General features: G+C 33.4%; 1 protein-coding gene across 3 annotated transcripts in view; it reads right to left on the bottom strand.

Moving 5' to 3' along the window:
• Positions 1 to 15,809: 15,809 nt before the first annotated feature.
• LOC114336046 (protein bric-a-brac 2) overlaps positions 15,810 to 26,971 on the bottom strand; it is a 259,104-nt gene continuing 247,942 nt past the window's right edge. For all 3 annotated transcript variants that reach the window (XM_050646564.1, XM_050646565.1, XM_050646566.1), the window contains 4 exons: positions 25,485 to 25,636; positions 24,849 to 25,026; positions 22,979 to 23,258; positions 15,810 to 19,109 (listed from right to left, as the gene is read on the bottom strand). In XM_050646564.1, the coding sequence (XP_050502521.1) occupies positions 18,896 to 19,109; positions 22,979 to 23,258; positions 24,849 to 25,026; positions 25,485 to 25,636 (824 nt within the window). In that variant the 3' untranslated portion in view covers positions 15,810 to 18,895. The remainder of the gene's footprint in view (positions 19,110 to 22,978; positions 23,259 to 24,848; positions 25,027 to 25,484; positions 25,637 to 26,971) is intronic.

Here is a 26,971-nt window from a genome sequence, read left to right as displayed (position 1 = left end):
ACTCTTAACTATCGTAAGTCGTCTTCCACCTGGTCCTTAAATCATGCTTTGAGCTTGCCTCTTCTCCTCACTCCATCCAGTCTTCGGTTATAAATGTGTTTCGACGGCTTCATCTCGTTCATCCCTCTAAGTAGTCTAACCACCGCAGCCTGTTTATTTTGAAGAACCTACCAATTTACCTACTTTATACCAAAGGCAGTAAAGCTCAAATTTCAAAAAGCATGAAATCACATATATTATTGGAGATTTTAACGCAAAAATTGGTCAAGGACGAAGATCTGACCTGGTAAGTGAATATCGACTAGGGTAGAGCAATAAAAGAGGCGACAGATTATACCAGTTCTGCCAAGAACATGACATGATAATCGCAAGTACATGGTACAAATTACACAAAAGAAGATTATACACAAGGAAGGGACCAGGAGATATAATTAGAAATCAGATAGATAATATTCTAGTAAACAAGAGATTTAAGAATGGTGTCAAAGAGATCAACGACATATCCTGGTGCAGATATCGGTTCAGACCATAACCCTCTAGTAGCTGACATCCAAGTGAAGCTCAAAATAGTCGAAGAAAGCCCCAAAACACGAAAATTACATATCTCAGCATCCAACAAAACGCTAATAGAAAATTACCTGAATAATCGGCTAAAGAATTCAACAAATGAAAACAATAGAGAAATATGGAACACGTTTAAAGATCTTACCTGGAAAGTAATGGAAAAATATACAACAACGATGCAGAGGCACAAAAAACAACAATGGATGACTGATGAAATCCTGGAATTGATGGAACAGAGAAGAAAATTGAAAAATAACAAGACAGAATACAAAGAAAAACAGAAACTAATTAAACAAAAAATAAAGGTAGCTAAAGAAAAATGGATGGAGGCTAAATGCAAGGAATTAGAAAAGTTGAATGAAAAACATGATATGTTTAATATGTTTAAAAAAGTTAGAGAAGTAGCTGGTCTTTATCATAAAAAAACTCCACATACTGTAACCGATTCGTCGGGGAAAATGATAATAGACGAATCAGAAATCAGAAAATAGAAATCAGAAATACTACATGCTATAAAATTGGCAAAAAACAAGAAAGCCGTTGGTCCTGACAACATACCTACAGAAATGTTAAAGCTCATAAATGAGGAAAACATTGGAATACTAGTCAAACTTTTCAATAATGTTTATTCGACTGGTGATATCCCTGAAGATTGGTTAAAGTCCGTATTCATAATCCTACCAAAAAAACAACGTCCGAAAAACTGTAGCGATTATAGAATGATAAGCCTTATGAGTCACGCTTTGAAAATCTTTCTACGTATCATCCACAGTAGAATCAGAGATAAATGTGAAAAAGACCAGGATGAAACACAATTTGGCTTCAGAAATGGACTGGGAACCTGGGACGCACTCTTTGCACTAAATGTATTATGTATTGCAGAAATGCCGAGATCAAAGGAAAGACGTCTTTGCTGTATTTATTGACTACGAGAAGGCCTTTGATTGAGTACATCACAAATTAACTAAAATATTAAAGGATAAAGGAGTTGACAGTCAAGATGTACGAATCATAGAAAAATTATACTGGCGTCAAACAGCGACAGCTTGCATAAATGGAAAATCAACAGAAATATGCAAAATACAAAGAGGTGACAGACAGGGTTGTATACTGCCCCCCACTGTTATTCAATTTATATTCAGCTAGAATATTTAAGGAAGCGCTGCATAATTTGGAATGGGGTGTAAAAGATAATGGAATTCTGATAAATACAATCAGATATGCAGACGATACAGTTATTTTAAGTGATGATATGAATGGATTACAACACCTTTTAAATGCCATTGACACAGTGGAAAGAGAGTTTGGCCTAAACATAAACTGTTCAAAAACAAAATACATGGTATTTAGCCGTTTGGCCCATCAAGATTCACGGTTATATGTTGATGGTCATATAATTCAAAGAGTACCCAGTTTTAAATATCTTGGTTGCCGTATTACTGAACAACTAGATCCAGATAAAGAGATAAAATGTAGAATCGAGATAGCCCGCCCAACATTTTTAAAAATGAGGCCATTCTTCTGTAATGATAACTTGCAACTTCAACTTCGAAAGCACATGATTAAATGTTACATTCGGTCAGTCCTCCTGTATGGTATCGAAGCATGGACATTAAAAATATCCACTATTAATCGTTTGGAAGCCTTTGAAATGTGGCTGCACAGACGTACACTGAAAATACCATGGACGGCTATGCTGACAAATGAAGGCCACGGGAAAGAACGATCAGAGTCCATTTTTGGTCAAAATTTAAATATTGGCACCATATTTTAGCTTTTCGTGGAAAGAACCTAACCACGGTTTCGTTTGTACAATAACGATCACCGTACATTATAATTAAAAATGTTGAATTTAATTTTCCTGTACCAAAATATACGAACTAAAACTTTCAAATTGGATTTGTACAGAATGAGCAAAATGTGACTCTGATCGTTCTTTCCCGTAGCCCTTCAAATGTGGCAGTCCTTAAGAGAACAAATGCTGCCCGCGAGTTGCTTGATAACATCAAATATAGAAAGATGGCCTATTTTGGACACGTAGTAAGGGGAGACCGGTATAATATTCTTCACCTTATTATGATGGGTAAAATCGAAGGACGCAGAGGAATTGGTAGAAAGCAAGCCTCTTGGTTGAAGAATATCCGGGAGTGGACAGGCATAAAGAAAGCAGAACAACTATTTAGAATAGCTCGAGACAGAGACAGTTTCGCCATGTTAATCGCCAACGTCAAGGGGACTTGATAGGGCACGTTAAGAAGAAGAAAACTCAAAATTATAGCGCCTACGACATAATCCGTTTTTCTGTACGCCTTTATACACTCGGGTGCAAAATTAACCGGACACCTTAAAAATGGGTAATTTTTGATATCTCGTAATTCCTAAACCTGTTGTCCGATTTAAGTGATTTTTTAGCATGTTATAGCCTTAATGTTGTTCTGAAGCTATTTCCTTGTGGCATTTTTATGATTAATTATTTATATGGGAAATAAGCCACAATTAAAATGAAAAAATTTAAAAAATTAACGTCGAAACGTTAATAAAATTATTTTTTTCATTTTAATTGTGGCTTATTTCCCATATAAATAATTAATCATGTTATAGCCTTATTCTTTAACAATACCGTTTTAATAATATTGTTGCTAAACAGGTAAATTTTCATTGTATACGAGGTGTACCAATGAAACTGTGTTTTTTTCTTAAACTTCGCATCACCCTGTGGAATATTCTAGCATTTACAAAATACTGAAATTGAAATCTAACTATAGCCTCATGTTTTCTAAACATTTTGTTTTTTGATACATTCGCGTAAATTGGACCATAAAAAAGTTAGGTAATTTAACAACTTGCCATGTTTTTCATCAATACGGGGTCTTTTCAAATAAGTATGGCAACCTTTAAAGGGTAATTCTGCATGAAAAAATAATGTCAGTTTGCTTTATAAACGGTATGTCCGCAATTGCTTCGTTTCTGAGATAGGGGGTGTTAAAATTTTTCTTACAAACTGATAATTTATTTTTTGCTTTAAAACCGGTTGAGATATGCAAATGAAATTTGGTGGGTTTTAAGACGTAGTTATTGCACATTTTTTGACATACAACTATGAATTTAATATTCACCATTGGCGCGCATACGGGTAATATGACAGCTCATATTACCCGTATGCGCGCCAATGGTGAATATTAAATTCTAACTTGTATGTCAAAAGTTGTATAATAACTACGTCTTAAAACCCACTTGCCGATTTTAAAGCAATAAATAAATCGTTAGTTTATAAGAAAAATTTCAACACCCTCTATCTTAGAAATTAAGCATTTGCGGACATAGGTTTATAAAGCAAACAGTCATTATTTTTTCATGTAGAATAACTCCATAAAGTTTGCCATGCTTATTTAAAAACATACTGTTTTGATAAAAAACATGGCTAACTGTTAAAGTACCTAACTTTTTAACGGTCCAACATAAGCGAATGACTCAAAAAACAGAATGTTGAGAAAACTTAAGGCTATAGTTGGGTTTAAATTTGAGTACTTTGTAAATGTTAGAATACTCCACAGGGCGATGCGAAGTTTGAGAAAAAAACACAGTTTCATTGGTACACCCGGTATACAATGAAAATTTACCTGTTTAGCAACAATATTATTAAAACTGTACTGTTAAAGAATAAGGCTATAACATATTAAAAAATCACTTAAATCGGACAGCAGGTTTAGGAATTGCGAGACATCAAAAATTACCCATTTTTAAGGTGTCCGGTTAATTTTGCACCCGAGTGTATGTCTGATGATTTTACGTTCAAAACAGTCTAAACGTTCGTCATCACTTTTTGTCATCGTCCACGTTTTGACGCGTAAATGAGGACGGGCTTGCTGCATATCAATATTTTCGTTCTTTTGTTGTCTGTTATGTTTGTGAGCCTAGATAATGAACTCTCTTACTCCTTAAAGCATATGTTTCAACCGTTAGATGCTACTTCATTATTGTTTGTCATTTTCATATACTTATTAGTATTAACGTGTAGCCCCATTCTTTTTGCTACTGCTTTCAATGCCTTGAATGGTTGGACCAGGCCCGCTTTTCTTCTTGCTATGATAGGGTATCGATGTCATCTGTATATGCTAGTATTTCTACCATCCTCTAATAATGGTTCCTCTTGATGTTATTTCGGATTCTCTACTAGTTTGCTCTAGGGCAATGTTAAATCGAAGGCACAATGTCCATTTTGTACTCTAACCTTACACTTGACTGTGAAAGGGTTGTTTTCACCAATTTCACTAAGTATATTAGCGGTAGGTATTTATCATGTTTTGAAAACTTCTATAGGTACACATAATTTGACAAGGGTGTAATATAGCTATTATTTATTCTGATTTCATATAAAAACTATAGTGACGAATATAAGAGCTATAGTGACGAATTTACCATCTGAAAAATCGCATCAATTAAGAATGTTACCTCATTTAGGCCTTTTATGTTTCCATTTATCGATTTTTTAGGCTTATAGGAATTTACTACTATTTATACTATTAGTAATTTACATTTTTAGAACACATGCCTGATGTCACGGGATCACAAGAATTCTTTCTGGGAATATTACCATTTGCTTCTTCTTTTGGCATCATAACCCTGAATGGGACTCTGGGTATGTCCTATTCAGATCTCTCTTCTTATGCCCTTCTCTATTGTCTTATATTCATGGCTTTCAGCTCGTCTTTCACGTCATCAAACCGTCTCGTTCTAGGCCTCCTTTTTTTCGCCTTCCTATCGGTTTCCATTGTAATATTTTCTTTGCTGTCTTTTCTTGGAATCTTCTTGTCTCTGAACATGTCCCAGCCACGACAGTCTTTGACTTTTCATAAATGGTACAATATCATACTTTCCATTCAATTCATTACTCTCTTCGTTTCCCCTGGTTCTTCATGTGCGGCCTTCCTCTTGCACCGGGCCATATACTTTTCTCGGTAAATTTATCATTGTCCATGCCATAAAAAAAAAAACTTTATCATTTACATTGGCAAAATTCTTAAGTTTCTGTCTTGCTTCTGGAAACATTTTTGTAAAGCGAAAATTTTCTGCAAAATCGGTATAAGTATAATAATAGTTAAATTACAGCAAATCCCCACAATTATAAATGTAGATTAACTAATACGTACCAGTAAAAACTTTCAATGTGTCAAAATTACTAAAACCTGTGCAAAAGCCATTACTGAACAGTTGATGATGAACTTATATTATGTACAAATGATTAATAGGCTATAATTCGCAACAATATAGTCGTAAATAAATTAACTACAATATACAACTAATTTTGTACAACTAGTCCCTATTAAATATTAAGTAGAGCACAGGGTATCCAAATAAATTCAACAAATTTCGTCCACTGTATGTCAAAAATATGGTGGATACAGTGAGAATGTAAATGTGTGCATAACATTTTCAATATATTGATATTATGCATCGTATACTGTACCTACTGTACATAGTCATGAATATATTCTTTGTTTAAATTATTCATTTACAGGCGCAATTAAAATCATAGAATAATACCGTAAAATGGGATGAAATGGAACAAAACTTCACTAAATAGTATTGTTTTTTTGTTTATTTTAACCTTTACAACAATATAACATGATGGTATTTTGATTTATCTGTAAAATTTTTTTGTTAATAACAATTATTACTGTTCACGTCATGAATTTGAGATATGTGGGGTGGATAGGAACATAATATTTACCGTGTTGCCATTCACCCCACATATTAGAAATTACTTTTTTATCTAATATCTCCATGGAGTAAGACCAAACGAAACAATATCTCATCTGACAACAAATTATACATATTATATTGATCCACACAAAGAGAATAGAAAGAACCATGCCTTGCAAAACGGGTTTCTACGGTTATCTATCGTCTCCAATCCAAAACAATCGTCTCATAATTTACTAAATATAGCTAGTAGAATATCAAATAAGCCTCAATAAGCTTTCTCTGTCATATACAAAGCAATCACAATAGATTCTGTTGAAAATGTGCAGAGTAAGTATCGATAGAATGAACATCAGAGTAAGTCGACCATTTGACAATTCCATTCGCTTGATGTCATCAGTCTATCTGGTTTGAGGTTCTGCCTCTACTTCTCTTTCTTGCTCTTGGTCGCCACTTTAGAATTCGCTTCGTCCAACGGTTGTCTTCCATTCTTCTATGTGTCTTGCCCAGTTCTATTTTAACACGGAAATCTTTTGGATTACATATGTTACTTTTAATCGTCTTTTTATATCTTCATTAAATTTGCGATCGCTGAGCTTCATGTTGAGCATTCTCCGTTCCATAGCTCATTGAGTCACTTGTGGTTTATGGACTATGCTGTTGATAAAAGCCCATGTTTCAGTTCCATACGTCACGACCGTCAATACGTACTGATCGAAGGATTTTGCGTTTAAAGTATTTGGTAAGTTTCATTTAAATACTGTTTGATACAATAAGTTCTATTAAATATCAAAATATATTTTTGCAGGTAATCAAAAATTGAAAAAAAAATAGGTGTTGTGATTCCAAGTGTTCCGATGGTGGGTGTTAACGGAATCAATTAAAAATAAGTGTAAACAACGAACAGTAATATTTATTTTATTTTTGGTTAAAAGGCGTGCTTATTCATTTCGTAAGAGGGTTGTTTATTGTTTTGGAGCAGCGACGGTGCGTCTGAACTGCCTGCCTGCCGTGACGATACTGCAGAGACCACAACATTATTATCATCATGTTTGCGGTTTTACAATATGGCTAGAAAAGACAATAAATTACTACATCTGGCGTTTTAAAAGCTCAGAACCTTTCTGTAGTTTTAAGAAACGTCTTCGAATGCATTTCCAAAGTGCGTTATTGACATAAGGTCTGATAAGGTAATTAATTTATGGGGAATTCAGTATGTTAAACCGAACACACCAAAAACATATGGTTAGGGATACATTTCGTTTCGTAAAACTTAACGGCCCTTCTTAGCATCTGGTTTGTATATTAAATGTGAATTTTATATGACCCATCTTATTTCGTTTTGTAACACAAGAAGTAACACAAAAGGATGGCGCCAGTATTTTCCTTTATAATAGCACACGATGCATAATGCAGGATAACAATAAACGAGCATATTTTTAAATTGGAACATATCAATGATATCCAAAACATTCACATCCACACTGTATCAGTGTTTAATTTATTCCGTTCACCGTAAAAGTAGCTTTCCTTCTTTCTCTTTCTCCCTGATTCTTTCAATATTTAATTAAAAAATGTGTCTTATTAATTCTAACAATTCTATGAATAATGTCTAAGATTGTAAAACCAATCTGAATATTACATATCATCATCTCGGTCAGAATTGATAAGACGCCTTTTTGTTTTATGTTTAATGACCCAGACAACAACACTAGATATTTAATACATCTACATTATTTGTAAACGTGTACGTAATCTAATGGTAGTTCCCGTTAAAGATCGAGTAATAAAAATTTGTAGCGAATTTCAATAATCTTATCTTAAGGTAATACCAAGAGGTGACTTTTTCTTCTAGTGCCGACTCCAGCAATGAAGGTTAGCTATAACCATTTCAAATTCGTTTCTATCTTCTGCTTTTCTTAAAAGCGTCTGTGTGTTTAACCCAGTCCAGTCGCAAATGTTTTTCAGCCCTCAGTATGCAGTCAGTAGTTGACAGTAAATAACATCTAAAAACTGCCAACACACCTTAAATCATCAAAAAGTGATATGGTTTTAAAATATCATCTTCTTCTTCTTCTTTTGGCCTCATAATCCTGGATGGGTCTTTGCCTGTCTGGCTATGTCCTTCCATTCTCTCTTATGCTCTTTTCCTCCATTGTCTTATATTCATGGTTTTCAGTTCGTTTTCCACGTTATCCAACCATCTCGTTCTGGGCCTCGTTTTTTCGTCTTCCCATCGACTTCTATTGTAATATTTTTTTCCTGTTTTTGCATCTTCTTGTCTCTGGGCATGTCCCAGCCATGACGGTCTTTGACTTTTCACAAATGTTACAATATCATACCCTTCATTCAATTCATTAACCTCGTCGTTTCTCTTGATTCTCCATGTGCCGTCTTCCTCTTGCACCGGGCCATACACTTTTCTCAGTATCCTTCTCTCGAATGTACTGAGGTGGGCTTCATCTTCTTTTGTCACTACCCAGGTTTCACCACCGGACAAATTATAAATAAAATTATGTTTAACAATTTAACTAATCAGTATCAGGATAAACATTTTTAAGGCATTTCCTATTTCGTGTTTCAGAATATAATAAAAGTATTTAAACCAAGTATTAAAGTATTAAAAGCCATCCCTCGTATCAACTATAACCGTTGATTGAATACCCCAACGCTATAACCAATCACAAGGTTTATTATAATAACAGGTAATTATAATCTTTCCTTTACAAAATGTTTACTAGAAAATTTGGAATGTCTAAAGACGGTTGCTGGCTTAAATATTTCACGAATTACTTAATTATTCCTTCGTCTAGGTACCTATATGCAAATTTAACGAACAATAAGAGGGATAAACTTTTAAAAATATTGTTAAAAGTTTGTATGTATTTAAATATTTGTTTCTGAAACACGAAACATAAAATGTGTTAAACATGTTTATCCCGGTACTGATTCGTTAAATTATTAAACATAATTTCAGTTATAATTCTAATAACAGTTAGTTTCCACGTTAACAAAAATAAAGAGAATAATCCAATTTGGACATTACCAATTGTCCGTTACGAATTTGTATAGTTACGAACTGTCGCCGTTACGAACTGTCGCTGTTACGAACTGTCTGCTACCAGTTGTCCGGTTACGAACTGTCGCGTTACGAGATGTCTGGTCACGTTCACAACCATAGGTTATTACAGGTCTAATCAATGTTCTGTAGATATCCATTTTGGTTCTTTTGTATAATAATTTTGACGTCATCAATCTTTTATTAACATAGTATGCATATCATATAGTGGATCTACTTGGTATTTTGGTCTGAATTCATTTTGATAATCACCAAAATTATATTTTCGGAGTATTCTAACAATCTATTATAGATAATATCAGAAAAAAAACTGTATACTACATTTAGCAATGTAATTAGCCTCTAATTCTGACATTCCCTCTTATATTCATTCTTATATTATATTGGCTGTGTGGAGCAAACATCAGATAATGAATAATTCTTCCTCAGAGTTCGGATCCTTCTTCTTTTAATAGTTCTGTCGAAATTCCATCCGTTCATGGCGCTTTATTCTTTTTTAGTTTCTTTATTATTATTATTTATTATTCACTCGGTTTATGAATTATTATGTAACCATATCTCACCAGAAATCACGTTTTCTTTGTTTTGTTTTCACCAATAAAATGGGAAAACCTTAAATGATACGTGTCTATGTCTTCGTAAACACAACTCTACCGTTATTAGGACAGATATAATGACAAATGAGGTGTCACATGTAAGCATAATCCAAAGATGGTATTAAAGTGAGAAATTTGACTTGAGAATTCCGGTTCCAGAGTTTCAACCGGAAATACTAATTTAAATTCGCCGAAATAGTACAAGCGATTTATTATTCGACGCACCTTAGCAAGACGGGAACAATAATATATTTTACTTCCGAGAACCAATAAATCCCTAAATAAGAATTTAGCTTCCGAAATAAAGTTATGTCATGGTTTTTTGTTATTCGAACTTTGATTTGTCTTTTTCATGTAAGCGTACCTATTTACTACAATATGATTTACTAAAATATACAAATGTTATAAATGAGTTGCAAATGTTTCGTTTAACCAAATTATGAATATCATTATGTCGGTTCGCTAAACTCAGACACAACTGGCTAGAGATTTTAGTAGGTAATTTTTTTGTTTTTTGTCAATTTTGCCAAAATTGGCTAAATGACTAACTATTTAGTAATTATTAACTATTTAGTAATTATTTTTTGCCAATTTTACTAAAATTGGCAAAATTACCTACTAAAATCACTAGCCAGTTGTGTCTGAGTTTAGCAAACCGACTATAGCTACATTTTCATTATTTTCTTTAAAAAGGAAATTCTACTATGATGATCAATTTTATATTTTTGTTACGTCAAGTGGACGAAAATTGTGGAAGGCAATGATACCTATGGTATTAATTCACTTTTTGTGTAAATCGTCAGACAAGGCAAAAATTTGTTCTAAGTTCATTAAAAATAATGGTAAAATTTTACAATCTTAGTTAATTTTAGCACAACAGCCTAGTTAATGGTAATTTAAACATTTTTTTTATATAAAAGTCCCTTCAAACTCTTTTGCTTTTATTAGTTAAGGCCCGATTCCTAATAGCATAGAAATTCTAATAATATTTCATCTAGGAACATAATTAAGGCAAAAAATATAAATATATTAAAAAAAGAATAAATTATCTATTTACGAAGAGGGGGTGGTTTGAAAATTTGTAAATTTTAGTTTTTTTATTCTTTTAAATTAAAGTAAATAGTTCAAGAATACTATCTGACAATTTCAGATTGATCGAAGATGAGAGGAGCTGTAAATATGTCATTTTAAAAATAAAACAATTCTACCCTAGTTCAAAAAAATGTGTTTGGAATGTTGATTTCAAGCCATACTCCCCCCCTTAATCACATTATTTTCGCTTCTTTGAATACTCTATATTTGATCCTTTTCGAATTTCTATTATGTATAATGTGCCTTTCAGTAACACTTTAAACTAGTAACTTTCTTTCACTCTTCTACTATCTCCATTTTTTGGATAAGTTTGGCCGTTTTGATTTTGAACTGAGATCTAATAGGCAATAGTAGGTTACTAATTTATTTTCTAGATATTTCGATATTTAGACTTCTTTCTTTTTCTTTAGGAGCCTTGTCCATATTCAGACGTTAGCCGTCATCATGTTTATAATTTTCTGAAACCTTTCTCTATCGACTAGTGCGCAAATTAATTATTCTACTATGGAACCATACCATTGTCTAATATTACGCGGTCATGAAAATTTCTTTCGATCAACCCATCTCTATCCCTCCACTATCATTATAATATGCATTAGCATCGGACAACAGCATGTAGTAAGTTATTTATACTATTTTTAGCGGCTACGTAGTTTAGAGACACATATTATTGGTGTCTACTTTTTGACATTCAAAGTAGGTGGCGCTACTTATTCTCTCGCTAGTGTCTCTTCGATCCGGTTCTGCCTGATCAGCACCCATTAAGGCGAAACTTATATCATGGCGACGAAGTATTACTATGGACGCGTCCATAGTGCATGTTGGTTTCCGAGTCAGAAAGCTGAGTCCGTGTGCAAATAATCCTAATACCAGCGCGCAGGTGCACTTTGGACAGGCCTGTTTAAATACGAACCAGTGTTGCCAGACGTACGATAATTATCGTATTTGTACGATAATTAAAGGTATTGTACGATGTACGATCAATATGAATAAATATACGATAATTTCTGAAATGTTTGAAATGCATAAACAGTAGGGAACTTGCATAAATTTTTAAATTCGAAAAAAATGTTATAAATCACAACAGAACATAATTTAAAACATGTATCAAAGATAAAAAAAGTTTTGTTTGTCTTTCGTTTGGCCCCTAAAGACGATTAAAAATTCAAATTAAAACAGGTGGTCCAAAACGCATAGTGACGTCATATAGTTGTGCATGTACATTCTGCACCAACAAAGTAAACAAAATTGTATATAATTTTAAATTAGACACTATAAACGTCAGTAGAAAATACAGGTATGTAACGTCACAAGCGTTTTTGATCGTTTGAACTATTTTACATTGGCTAAGGGTTCTTCTAAACCAAGGCCAGAAAACAGAAAAAAATATATAGATTTTAAATTATCTTCTAAGGTATTATGAGGTTTTACCGCGTGAAAGTTTGGAAATATTATTTTTAAAGGAAACTGAATAATATTACGTAATAAAAAAATGTGTAAGTTCCCTAATAGGTTTGGCATTCGTTTTGACACTGACACTAAGTTTTATAAATATATTTGATAATTTCTATTTCTGATATATTTGAGTGTTTTTAAGATATATTTTTTAAAATGACCGAAGAGGGTTTTTGTAAAGGGCAGTCTGATAACTTACCTATAGTTGATATGTGTATGGTGGCTACATATTTTCAAAAGAGTGAAAATTTTTCCGTCGGAGAAGTTCGGGGAGTTAAAGCAGATAAGTAAGTACATATATTATGCACCTCCCATTATACCTACTAATTTTATACTGTGATTTTATTCTGATTATTATTCTCATAATTATTTAACGATAAAACTTAGTAGGTACACACTTCCTATTAAGTATAGTGATCAAAAAATGTCATTACAATATAAATATTTTCCCATATTTCGCGACGATGCTGTGGCCAAATACCCAAGTAGGTGGAGGCCAATAAACTAAAGAAGAAGAAGAAGAATATACTTAAATATAACCCTCCCACATCACTGATATAACCATATAAAAAACTAATGTAAAACTATGTGACGTCACGGGCCGTCTGAACTACTTTAAAATAAAGAAGACTTTAAATTTGTATTTCTAAGTTATTATGAGTTTTTGAAGCGGGAAATTTTGGAAATCTCATTTTTATACAAAACTGAACATTATTATGTAATAAAAAAAAATGTGCAAGTTCCCCATTGATCGAAAAAAACCTTTTTTTGCTTATTTTATAAATACATATATTTACTTTAATTTATAAAAAAAATGTTAATAACATAACTGTTATTTATTATCCTAACAAACATTTTTAATTTGAACAAAGATGAGGATATTTGTATTGGGACTGTTAAAAGGTACACCTATGGTAAATTTTTCTAAAAAGTCTACAACAGGAAAAAATATGCGGTTTTATATTTGTTATAAATAAATTTATTTATTATAACAAAACTAAAGCATCCTTGATATTTAGTATTGCGTCTGTTAGGCGGCTCTATTCGAGTTACTTTGGATTAAAAAAAAATGAAGAAAATGCTATAAAAGTCGAGGAAATACATTTTTTTAACGTATAAGTATATCGATTTTGAACTTTGAATATTTTTTATGATGAATGATGATTATTGATCATCATATACGATGATGAAGGTTTTTGAATACTCATACCTGAAGTATCACTTTTTTGCAATGTGATAGCAAAAGAAGTAAAAAAATAAAATCTACCGAAATTTGACGATTTCTACCGAAAAATTAAGGGCAGTTGGTTGTACGATAAAATCATTTAAAAAACGATAATATTGTACGACAGCATTGTACAATATTTTCGTTTTGATCATCTGGCAACACTGATACGAACGATTATTTGCACACGGACTCGGCTGCTGACTTCGGAAACCAGCGTGCACTGTGGACGCGCCCCAGAGAGCTAAAATCGCCAGCCGTCTGACAAGCGTGTAGATGAGAGAAATTGTAAAATTGTGCTGATAATCTTCTTTTTAATTCACATTTTATTGTAAAGTAACGTCTTATATTTTAACATATCTTAATAGACTTAGAGGCAGCGCTGAAAAATCTCTTTGAATTTACTAAAGCTAAATTTTTCGCAGTTGATTACTGTGATTGTGTAGAGAAGCATACTGCGGTCGGTCAAGCGAAACGTAGAACAGGGGTTACTGAGAGGGTATCAAAGTTGCTTTCCTTTAAAGGTAATTAAATCCATTTACTAAGGCTGAAAATCAGTACACACATTCTAAATTGAATAAAAATAAAAGTTATTATAGTCGGTCAGCTGTATGACGGGACAGAGCCGGTCGGTCGGTCTCAATGAATGTACATGGTTATTCACTATATTTTGATCCCTTGTAAACTGCTTTATTTACAGAATGAGAAAAAAATGTAAAATACAAAAGTTATTCGATTTTTTAATTATGATTTTTTTACATATATATCGTACTAGTGACGTCATCCATCTGGGCGTGAATACGTAATCGATTATTTGTTTTTAAATGAGAATAGGGTCGTGTGCAAGCTCATTTGAAAGGTTATTCAATTCTCTATAAAGTACTATAAACATTAAGAATATTATTTATACAGTGTCCAAAAATTTTTTTAAAATTAAAACATTTTTTGACACCCTGTATAATTAATCATGTAATTGTTTATACTGAATAGGGAATTGAATAACCTTTCAAATGAGCTAGCACTCGACCCCTAATCCGATTTAAAAAAATAGTCGATTACGTCATCACGCCCAAATGGATGATGTCACTAGTACGACATATATGTCAATAAATCATAATCTAAAAATCGAATAACTTTTGTATTTTACATTTTGTTCTAATTCTGTAAATAAAGCAGTTTACAAGGGGGTCAAAATATAGTGAATAACCCTGTACATTCACTAGGGCCGACCGACCGGCTCTGTCCCGTCATACAGCTGACCGACTATAATAACTTTTATTTATATTTAATTTAGAATGTGTGTACTGATTTTCAGCGTTAGTAAATGGATTTAATTACCTTCGTAGGAAAGCAACTTTGATACCCTCTCAGCAACCCCTGTTCTACTTTTCGCTTGACCGACCGCAGTATGTTCCTCTACACAATCACAGTAATCAACTGTAAAAAATCAAGCTTTAGTAAATTCAAAGAGATTTTTCAGCGCTGCCTCTTGGACTATAATGACTCTTCTGGAATGTTTTCGATAAAATTAATTATTTTACAATTACTTTTTTTACAAATCACTCAACTGGATGTTCTTCATGTTGTCTTAAGCGTCCACTATACTACTCGCGAAGTTGATCGAAGTTCGGCGAGCACGAGAGTGTAGAGAGGCACTTCATGCGACTTCGTTTCGCCTCGGTCTACTTCCATTCTGTGTCGGTTTTTGCGACCGAGTCAAAGGACTCGAAGTTAGTTTCTCGCCGCGCGAATGTGTTCCTCACAATTGAACGAGTGTGCAGAGATGCACTTCGGACAATCCATTTTTCTATTTATAAATATTATTTTGTCCATATCTCAACTTGTGCAAAGTATCTTTTTCAGAATTACAAAAAATATTTATTTCTTGCATTTCTAACCCTGTATTCCAGTCACGATAAAAATAATTCATTTGAATAATTTATATCTTGAAACTAAAATGTTCTTTGTTTATGTTTGGCAGGTAAACTTCATACAATCCGAGAAAAAAGTTTATTGCATTTTTTTAAGTTATTAAGTTTATTGATTCCTCCTGTTCGATGAGGGTTTATTTGTATAAATAATAAAAAAATGTAAATAACAGCCAATACTTTTATATCAGACAATTATAGAAGACAATCTAAAAATACAAAAAAAAAACAAATTCAACTTTGTACTAACATACTTTATATTTACAGAAATATAATAAAAAATGGAAAAAATTAGTAATAAACTCTGCCTACTACAATTTTTTGATTGGAACGAGCCTTAACTTTAAATCGAGGTGACATTTGTAACAATTCATTTGAATATAGAAGTAAACTTTGTAAAAATTATATAAAACCAAACTACAACTAAAAACATAATTTTTTGGCTATCTTGAGCATCAATACAAGGGCATTTAAACTTAGCAAATCAATTTTATCGATACAAATTATTACCAATAATTTCATTGTCCTTATATACAGGAACTTTCATAAAAATTATTTTTGATAAGTACTGAAAAAATTGTCTTTTTATGCAATATCTGTTGTTAAATAAACTTGTGTTCTGTTAATATTAATATTTAATATTAAATAAAAAAGGGAAATAAACAACTACTTAAACAAACTGCTGTGTTTTACTGGTCCCATTTTATGACAATATATGTACATAAAAACATTGCCATGCTTCAAAAATGATATGCAATTAAAAGAAATAACTTTTAATTGTGAAAACGCTAAAAATTAACAATGTATGAACAACAAAGTTGAATATAAGATGTTCACTATATATCTTCTTCTTGTCGTGCCTATCCGTTTCGGATAATGACGACCATCTACAGCTCGGAAAAAATTTGTGGTTGTTGTGTTGAACAACGTACGTAGATTTTTCAGCCAGAAAATGCTTCGCCTTCCTGGTCTTTGTTTTTCTGCTACTTTTCCCTGCAAGATTTGTTGCATCAGTCCAGAGGTGTAACCAGGATGATTCAAAGTGGGGTTACAACTACTTGATGGTTTCTGGGAGGTAGGGAATAGTAATGGTGTTAAGCGTATAGAGCTCAAAATACATCCAAATGGGGGAGTTATAACCCCCCTCCTGGTTACGCCTATGCATCAGTCCATATCTCTCGCTGTTACTCATGGTGTGACCGAGGTATTCGATTTTAGCTGTTTTCATTGTCGTCAACACAATCAAGATTGTAAAACTGAAATGCGACAGATTACAGCTGTATAAAAAATTTAAATATAAAGAACAAAAATTAATTTGAAACAATAATTTGAAATTATGTTCAAACCAATGATAAGAGCATCTTATCAAATGAACAATCTTTTAGTAAAGTCGTCCCAGGAACGCAACTCATCAATATTGGCAATATCATTTTAAAGTCTTCTACTTTAAAATGTATAATACATGTCTGAATTGCCGATATAAATTAGTCAGATTAAATAAATTATTAGAAGAATTTTTTACTAAGCAACATTTTTGTTTAATTTACTAGTATTATTTTGTATTTTGACAACGACACCCGACTTGGGCGTCGAAGCGTTAATAAAATCATTTTTTTGGTAAAATTGTGGCTTATTTCCCACTGAAAATAATTGATTATAAAAATGCCACAAGGAAATAGCTTCAGAACAACATTAAGAGCATCTTATCCTGTCTTTCTTATATTGATCATTAATCGTTAATAACTAATTCATCTTAATTCGTTTTCATTTTAAATTTGGTTATAATAACGGGACAATTTAAGATTTAATTTGTTTCAGGGGCTACCAACCATCAGTTGGCATATTATGTTTCTTTGTTCTGTAGTCCTCAGATCTGTCTGTGGTGTACCCTTGGGGTATACCACAGACAGTTCTGAGTCCCTGAAATAAATTAAATCTTAAGCTGCCTCTCGTTATCTAGTTTTACTCACATTTTCAGTACTAGGAAGCAAAATTTTGTTCGATTTTTACCTAGATAAGTAGACAGGTGTAGAATGCATATTGTAGATTTTCCCTTGTCTACTATTTATCGATCTGTATGCCTTGCAAATAGGGAACTTGCATAAAAATTATATTTAAGAAATATTACTGATAAACGTTATTTAATGCTGTTGATAGAACCCCAGTTTACAAAAAAAACTCATATTTTATTATTATGAAATATGTAAATATAAGCAATTACAAACTGCAGAATTTAAGTTATGCTTTCAACGGGCGGAATCGGTTGTGACGTCAGACAGTTTGTTGGTCGTCCCTATAACGCTGCAACAGTACATTATGAATAATAATATGTAATAAAATCATAAGGAATCATAAAATCGTCAAGAGTTAGTATTAAAACCATAAGGTTCTTTGTAAAACTATACTAAATACCTATTATATTGTATATTGCATTGTGTACCAAAGAAGTGAACATAAAATAAGTACTTATAATGATATTATGCAGATGAAAATAGAGTCTAATTTTTATACTCACATTAAAATGATCCTCACATACGTGAGGATAAAAAGAAATTATACATAACAAAATCTAACCTTCAAAACACAATGTTTTTAAATCAACGAACTGTCAATTTTAAATACAAACAATCTTCCAGTGTTGCTAGTTCGTTGTTCTATTATCCTGGAACGAGCAGCGTGACGTCACATAGCATGCTGCGCTTTTCGTGTTGGATAGTTGGCGATCACTATTTTAAATGTTCATTGTAAATTAAATATTGCGATTTGAGGGTTGATATTTGGTACGTGTTGTTTCTATATTGTAGACAAACAGAAAAAATATATAAATAAAAAAAATGTCAAGTTCCCTATTGTAGAAGGCTCGGTTAAGGACTGTTACCAAAAATTTGCTTTCCGACTTATAGAGATTTATAGTACTTCTGACTTTCAGATTTCTCTTTGTTTGTTGGGATAGAATGTTAAGTTATTGACTGATCTTATATGCCATGTGATTGTAACATATACAAGATGTTTTATTATAATTAAACTATTATCACTGAATTTTGTAACTATATTGGTGATAAAAGATATTCGTTTAATTGCTCTTGTAGTAAAATATTTAACCAAAACGAAAAACAAAACATTTATATTTATATATACCCAATATTATCCAAAACTATTTACTTCTACATCAATAACAAAATGCATCCAACCTCAAAAAATAAATCTACTCTGGATCTATTTCTCAAAAGCAGTCGAAATTGAAGGCCGTATCTCAGCTATTCTGGTTTTGATATTGAATCTGTGATGGAGAGGTAGTATATTCCATGCCAAATGTATGTTCCATTTGGAGGTGGCTGTCTTGATTTAGATCCACATAATCTATGGTATCCGCCTCGTATTTGATGCCTCGTTTGAAGCGTCCATACAGCGAGGAATAAGGCAGGTTATAGTGGATGGCCGCTTGGTTGATGGACATGTGACCTAACCTGAAAATTTAGAGGTATAGTATTTTTACTACAAAAACGTTATTACGTAGGTCAAAATTTTTGACGTAAGAGAACTGTCAAAACATTAGAATGTGACTTTTCATTATTGCCGTGTTTATAATAAACATAGCAATAATGAAAAGTCACATTCTAATGTTTTGACAGTTCTCTTACGTCAAAAATTTTGACCTACGTAATAACGTTTTTGTAGTAAAAATACTATATACAGTACGTAAATCGTTCAGCTGGACATAGGGAACATACATTGTATATATTTAGATACATAAATACGTACATTGTATTATATTAAGATACTTGTGGCAACTGAGCTCTCTCGATGACAATATAGTTATTAGCATTAAGTTGCATTAACCTCAAAATTGACAATTCATTCACTCGTACTCCAACCTTAGACAAGGAAAGAGAGAGGACGAGTAATCCTATGACCAAAAGTGAAGCCAAACTGACACCAGAGATTTTGATCATCGACGTATCTTTGGGGTATTGTTATGCATTGAGTATTTAAAATAAAAACATGAAATGTATTTAAAATGAAGAATTTGTGTACGGTAAATGTTTTATTAAGTTTCTCATATTACGTACATATGTTTCAATACATACATATGTTTTTATTACGAATTTTAGATGATGATTTACTTTATTTTTTATGAAATTTTAACCTTCAACGAACACCCACCACTGGCAACCCATTGTTATTTTTGACGTGACCGCAATGTTTCTGGTGACAAACAAACCAAAAACCGGCTTCACTTTTGGAACGTGTGTGTTAAATGAGTGTTACCCGTCCTCTCTTTTTTCCTTGTCTAAGACTCGAACAGAAGCGTCAACGAACACAGGTTAGCGCAGTTGCCACAATTCCCTCAATGTATATTCTCTATGTCCAGCCGAACAATTTACGTACTGTATGAATGAAAGTATAGAGATATAGATGTATAAAAACTATATAATATGTATATAGACTTTAAACAAGCTTTTGATAGTGTAAAAAGAGACAAAATTCTGGAAGATCTTCGTAATCTATAACCCTTGCCTTATTTATAGGTATACCTAAAAATATGTCAGCCTACAAAAATGACGTTGCAAAGTTCAAAAGCAGCAGTTAGAGTAGGTGGAGAACTGATTCCCCCATTGGATATAAATGTACAAGTGAGACAGGGAGACACACTATCAACCATGCTGTTAAACCTAGTTCTTGAGGCAGTCATCAGTTATCATAGCCATACAATATAGATACCAAAACAGTAGGTACAAATTCCTGGATATGCAGACGATGTAGCTATCATTACTAGGAAGAAGCGATGGCTAATGGAAGCGTTCATGAAATACGAAAAAAGAGGACTTAAAATAAACGAAACAGAAACAAAATACACGACTGTCAAAAGAATACTTGACAATGACAATGAAAATAATACTGCAATTTACTATAACTTTACCGTTGAACGTGTGGATGCCTTCATATATCTGGGCACAGAAATCAATCACAAAAATTCCGTAAGTAGCTAAATTAATGCACGTATTTCCAGTGGGAATTGCACGTACTATGCTAATAAAAGATTAATGACATCAAAATTATTAGACAAGAGAACCCAAATGGCTATCTACAGAACATTGATTAGACTCATAGTAACCTATAGTTGTGAAACCTGGATAATAACAAAAAAAGATGAAGCCCAACTCAGGACATTCGAAAGAAAAGATACTAAGAAAAGTAGGTATATGGCTCGGTGGAAGACGGTACATGGAGAATCAGGAGAAACGACGAGGTTAATGAATTGAATAGAGGGTATTGTAAGATTTGTGAAAAGTCTGTCATGGCTGGAACATATCCAGAGACAAGAATATGGAAAGACAGTGAAAAAATATTACAATCGAAGCCGATAGGAAGGCGAAAACAAGGAAGGCCCAGAACGAGATAGTTGGATGACGTGGAAAACGACCTGAAAACCAGGAATATAAGACAATTGAGGAGAAGGGCACAAGAGAGATCTGAATGGAAGGACATAGCCAGACAGGCAAAGACCCATCCAGGGTTATGAAGCCAAAAGAAGAAAATCATATGAATAAATGTTATTCTTATTTTTAGTTATGTTTATTACCTATTTTTATTAGGCTTTAAATGAAATAACGTGACATTAAAGTAAGTTTAACCTTATATGAAAAAGAAATACTCAATATTCTTTTGTAAAAGACGATAAAAACTAGAATACAATATGTAAAGCGTACAAAGAAAAGTATTAGCATCCAAAAGATCTTTCAGCTCCAGAAAACACCAATTAGAGTGAGGTTGGTCGTCAGTATCTTAAAAGGGCGCAATTAAAGAATAATTTAAAAAGTGTAAAAAAGGTATTAAATTTTTCTCTCACTGTTTGTACTACACAAATTTTAAAGTGAAATAAAACGGTTCACATCCTTGTTTCAAATACGCAAATAATGCTACAAGCAATCTTTACTAATTCAGGATACTTCAATTCTTCATCATCCTTCAATCTTTTTCTCGGACGGCTACTAACCTTCTACCGTCTCTCAAAAAACACTGTCTTCCTCTAATCTTACCACCTGACCTGCCCATCTCATCTTCGTAGCTTTTATGTCTCTTACGATATTTTAAGTCGGTACACAGTCACCAATTCAGCTTTGAGGCGCCTTCTTCATTCTTCACTCTTCTGTCAATTCATCTCTTTGAGGGCCAAATATCATTCTGAGAACTTTCCTTTCAAACACCAGTAGCTCATTTATTTTCCACTGATGTAGAGTCCATGTTTCACTTCCATATGTAACAATTGAGCGAATAATTGACATACAGTCTTAATTTAGATTGTCTTTTTAGCAGCTTAAGATCCTAATAATGATGATAGGGAGTATTATGCTCTTTTCCACGCAGCTATTCTTACTGAGACCTCTTTTTATATGTGGTTGTCATCTGTGATTAGCGCCACTAGATATTTAAACTCTTTTACTACTTCGAAGTTGTCGTAATTATTAGTTATGTTCTGCCAGACTCATGGTCTTGGATTTTTGGTTACTAGCATGTATTTCGTCTTTTGCGATTATAGCAACGGTGATAAGGGGTCTCCTTGTTTAAGTCATGATGTTACACAGTCTTTTATATTTGTTGTCAGTAATTTAAGACATTTTAAAACAGTAAAATTAAATGTAATTCAGGTACATTTATTGAGAGCCACAAATAATCCTTCAAAGAGCCACATGTGGCTCGCGAGCCACAATTTGGCCACCCCTGAATGTAAATTTATAAGTGTTTAACGATAATTTTCCACCTCTACTAGTTTTTATCCCTCTTTATTGCACAACGTATTATGTTTTCCATCTTTTGCATTATTTTGCCGGATTTTAATGCACTCATCACTGTATACTTATATTCACGTCCGATATTTTTATCATTAACAATAATAAGTTGGGCATTATTATTTGGTTTCTTGGTAAATACTAGAAACTTGGTTTTATCTAAGTTAATATATATTTAAGCCATACTTAATGTAAACTTGCGGCAAACATTTTCGATTTCAAATCTTCAATGTTACCTGCAGTAACACTGTGTCATCTGCATACCTCTAGTTATTAATAGGGATTTCGTTTAATATAACGCCATCTGTTCAGTTGTCCAGTACCTCTTGCATAATAACTTCCGAGTACAAGGTAAATAGCAATGGAGATAGAATGCAACCTTGATGCACCCCTCTTTTAATTTTGATGAAGCGAAACGTATTCAATAAATCAATGAAGCAGCTGATTTCTCTTTTTTTATGCCAATACAAATGACCGAGTAAACTCTGCACTTACCTGTTGAATAAATTTGAGATTTATATACCTACTGAATATATACCACTTACCTAACGGCCTCTAGAGCTTCTCCCATGGCATCTTCAGACCAGGGCGTAGGATTCGACCTTGACAATTCTATTCCTTCCCTTTTGCATCTACCGTATAATGTTCCAGTGGGTATGCCGAATTCTGTCGAAGCTTTTTGTACAGACGTCTGGCCCGTTCTTATGGACTCTAAGGCTTTTTCTAAGTCTTCAGGTGTCCAAGTAGTCGGTGCCGCGTTGAAAGGTGCTGCCAGTCTTATTCCTTCTCTTCTCGCTATTTTGTACAGGGTGCTACTGGGAATGCCTACAAAAAATAATTATACTATATAAGTCCTATAAGCAGGGGAGACAAGAAGAGATAGAATGCGAAATAACATCATCAGGGAACAATGTGACGTGGAAGATGTAGTAAGATGGGGCAGGCAAAGACGAAGAGAATGGTTCAGTCATGTAAAAAGAATGGAGGAGCACAGACTACCAAGAATTGCGCTAGAAGGAAAACCATCAGGCAAGCGTCCACCGGAAAGACCACCGAAAAGATGGAGAGATAGCTGGCAGTCTACCTCTCAAGAAATACTTCAACGTCGGAATTAACAGATCGACACATCTACAAGTATAAGAAAGAAGAAGTCCTATAAGCAAATACCGAAAGGGCCAGTAAGAAGGTCATTTAAGATGATGGGAGTTAGTTATGTGACCTGCATACTTAGGGCACATATTACGAGGAGAACGTTACAATTTGCAGCAATTGGTACTTGAAGTAAAGATAGAGGGAAAGGTAACAGCGGTCTAGGGCGTAAAAATATGTCATGGATGCGTAATATTCGCCAATGGACAGGAATTAACAGCTATGAAATGCTTCGCAATGCTGCTAAAAACAGAATAATTTAATTCTGACCAACTAACATCTCATCTGACAAGACAATGTACAGTTAGAGAATGGATAACAAGAGTGTATAAGTTAGAGAATGGATAACAATAAGCAAAATCAGGAATGAATGGAGAAATATTGTAGAAGATGCCAAGTCACTCAACCAATTGTAAAACCAAAATGTTAATGCGGACTGATTCTGACAAATGAATCGGAAGAGCCTAAAGAGGCCGGCAATCATTCCTCTAAGAGTGTAGATACCATTATGATGACGGTATGATCGTACAAGCAACTACCGAAAGGGCCAGAAAGAAGGCATGTCATGTATGCTACTACACGAAGCTATCGGGTTCACCTTGATAAGCAATATCAGGAAAAAATTATTGAGACAATGGCCTACAATGGCCATTAAGAAAATTGTACCTACTTTGCACTAAACGGTAAAAAAATAAATCTGGAATAAGCATGAAAGTTATAACAGAAATTAAAAAAATAATACAATAGTGTTTTTCATTAATATTTCAAATAAAACTTTGACATAAAGTAGAGTATTCTTCAAGATAAATATTGAAACTATTATAAGATTTCTGAAGAGAAGATGTGATGAAAGATAGAGACCTGAAGATGAAAATAGTAGAACAAAGAATAACCAAATGTGCCAGCCAGGAGACATGAACAACGTCTACTTCAATATGTGAATATCGAGGCCATCCAACTTCTCGATATCGCAGAAGGCCTAAGAGGACAAAACCCTTCGAGCTAGTGAAGTTAACAAAAAAAAAATGAAAAAAAAAGTTAGTGTAAAAGCAGAGCATTGTGCGAGTCCAATATATCTGTGTAAAGTGTAAATATTACTGTAAGTTAGTATAAATATATACTAACTAATATATATTATGTAATTTTTTTTTTATTTTAATTTTAATTTTTATTTTAATTTTTTATAGTAAATATAGATTATATGTATGATTCGTCCTTAAGAAATGCGCATATTTTACTATTACACTAGCAAATAATAATACTTACCAAATGCTTTGCTAGCTTTATTTGCAGATATTGTTCCAGTTCTTAATGCTTCCAGAGCGTTATTTAGATTTTCTTCAGTCCAAGATTTAGTAGGCCCTTCTTTTTTGGGGGTATCTATTCCTAGCCTATGAGCTCTCTGCCATAAAGTAGTGGAGGGAATACCATAAGTTGCGGATGCCTAAAATTAATACTTAATAAGGAATCTTTGGAATACCGAATTTACAATATATATAAAAAGGAAAAAAACTATTTGGCAAGACAGCTCTATGATTATTGAGCCAGACAATGATATGTTAATTGTCTAGTCATATTTGCATATTTGTGATTTGCCAAAATACCTCTTTTTGACGTATGTTTCATACTCGTTGATCCTGACGCTTAGTGGTCTTGCAGTTTCTCCCACGTAGAAATTGTTGGATTCACAACGCATTTTGTAAATGCAGTTCTTTGACTTCTCTTGAGTGTTGTTGGGTTTGGTTTTGGACAGAATAGATCTGAGTGTGTTGGTTGTTTTAAAAAATTTCCGATAAGCCCTTTACATATGGTATTGTAGTCATCGTTGAGTCTCTTCTTGTGGTTGTTGCCGAAGGATATCTTTGATATTTATATTACGTATATAGCCTTATAAGAACTTACCTTAGTTAGGCTCATATTGTGATTTCGTAAGGCATCTAACGCCATATCCATATCTTCCTGTGTCCAAGTTTTCGGTCCCCCAGCGTGAGACCTTTGTTGCCCTAATTCTAAATGGCCGTTATTTTTCATTCCAGGTACATCATCACCTACATCTGAAACAAAAAAAAACACAATTCTTTAATATTGTTTAATAGATATTTTATTGTAAAATAATTACACGATTATAAAATAATTACACAATTATTGCATGGATGGTCCATCTGGAAAGGATACCCAAAAAAAGCACAGCTTTTCCTTTTGATATATAGGAAATCAAAACAGATGCAATGGTTATATATGACTGTTGTCAGACCTAATATTAAATATGGAGCACAAGTATGCTTGTCTAAATGCCAAAAAAACCACCAGAGAGAAGCTAAATAAGCTTCAACGGCAGGCATGATTAATCATCATTCTGTTGCTGAATCTAATCTAAATGATCCCATAGTGTTTAGCGTTCTAAGCAAGACTATCTGTTCTTTACTTACGCACGATTGGTCTACAGCGTGATGAGCTGAGTGTTCTCCTCTTCCCGTCCGAAAGACCCACACCGTATATTCCGAACGCTCACAGCGTATATCCCGAAGCTTTATGGCCTGCCATAGTAGTAAAACCTAATTCGCTATATTCCCTCCCTACAGCCGAATTGTAATTATTTAGTGACACTTGCTATGTATTACAAACCTTCTTGGATAGAAAATATCAAATAGGTATCCTTCTTGAATGGAAAATGTCATAAAGAGAATATATCGCTGGTACCTATGATTAATGTGATTCCTAATACATTTTTATGAAAATAATAACTCTTTGATAAGTGTTGGCGATACAATTTTTTTTATATGCGTGTCCGCGAAGATTATAACTCCCAAAATATTTATAATAGTCGGAGGGATAGTAGCGGATTTTGTGCGTGATAAGTAATATGGAAAAACTATACGGGGATATGTTGAATTAGTTGTGTACATGACTTTCACCAACGGCCGGAAACCAGAGTGGGGGCCGAGGGTAGTTATAAGGGATCAAAGTCGCGATTTTTATTATTTTTTTTATGACGCTCATGATCGAGATAGTGCACCAAAATTTGGGAATAAGTAGGTCATGACGTAACTAAGTAAAATATCAAGGGGCGGAACGCTGCGTGGCCGACAAAGGGTGGGGGTAGGGATGAATATAAAAAATATAAAGGGTTTTTTGCGACGTTCGTGATTGATATTGTGGACCAAAATTTGGGAATAAGTAGACCATGAGATTACTAAGTAAAATCCCCAGAACCGGAAACCAGAGTGGGGGACGAGGGTAGTTATAAGGGGTCAAAGTCGCCGTTTTTATTATTTTTTTTGTGACGCTCATGATCGAAATAGTGCACAAAAATTTGAGAATAAGTAGGTCACGACGTAACTAAGTAAAATCTCCAGGGGTGGCACGCTGTGTGGCCGAAAAAGGGGTGG

The sequence above is a fragment of the Diabrotica virgifera genome, chromosome 3, assembly GCF_917563875.1.
Source record: "Diabrotica virgifera virgifera chromosome 3, PGI_DIABVI_V3a".
NCBI classification, from domain to species: Eukaryota; Metazoa; Arthropoda; class Insecta; order Coleoptera; family Chrysomelidae; genus Diabrotica; species Diabrotica virgifera.
This window is presented reverse-complemented; position numbering and strand designations above follow the sequence as displayed.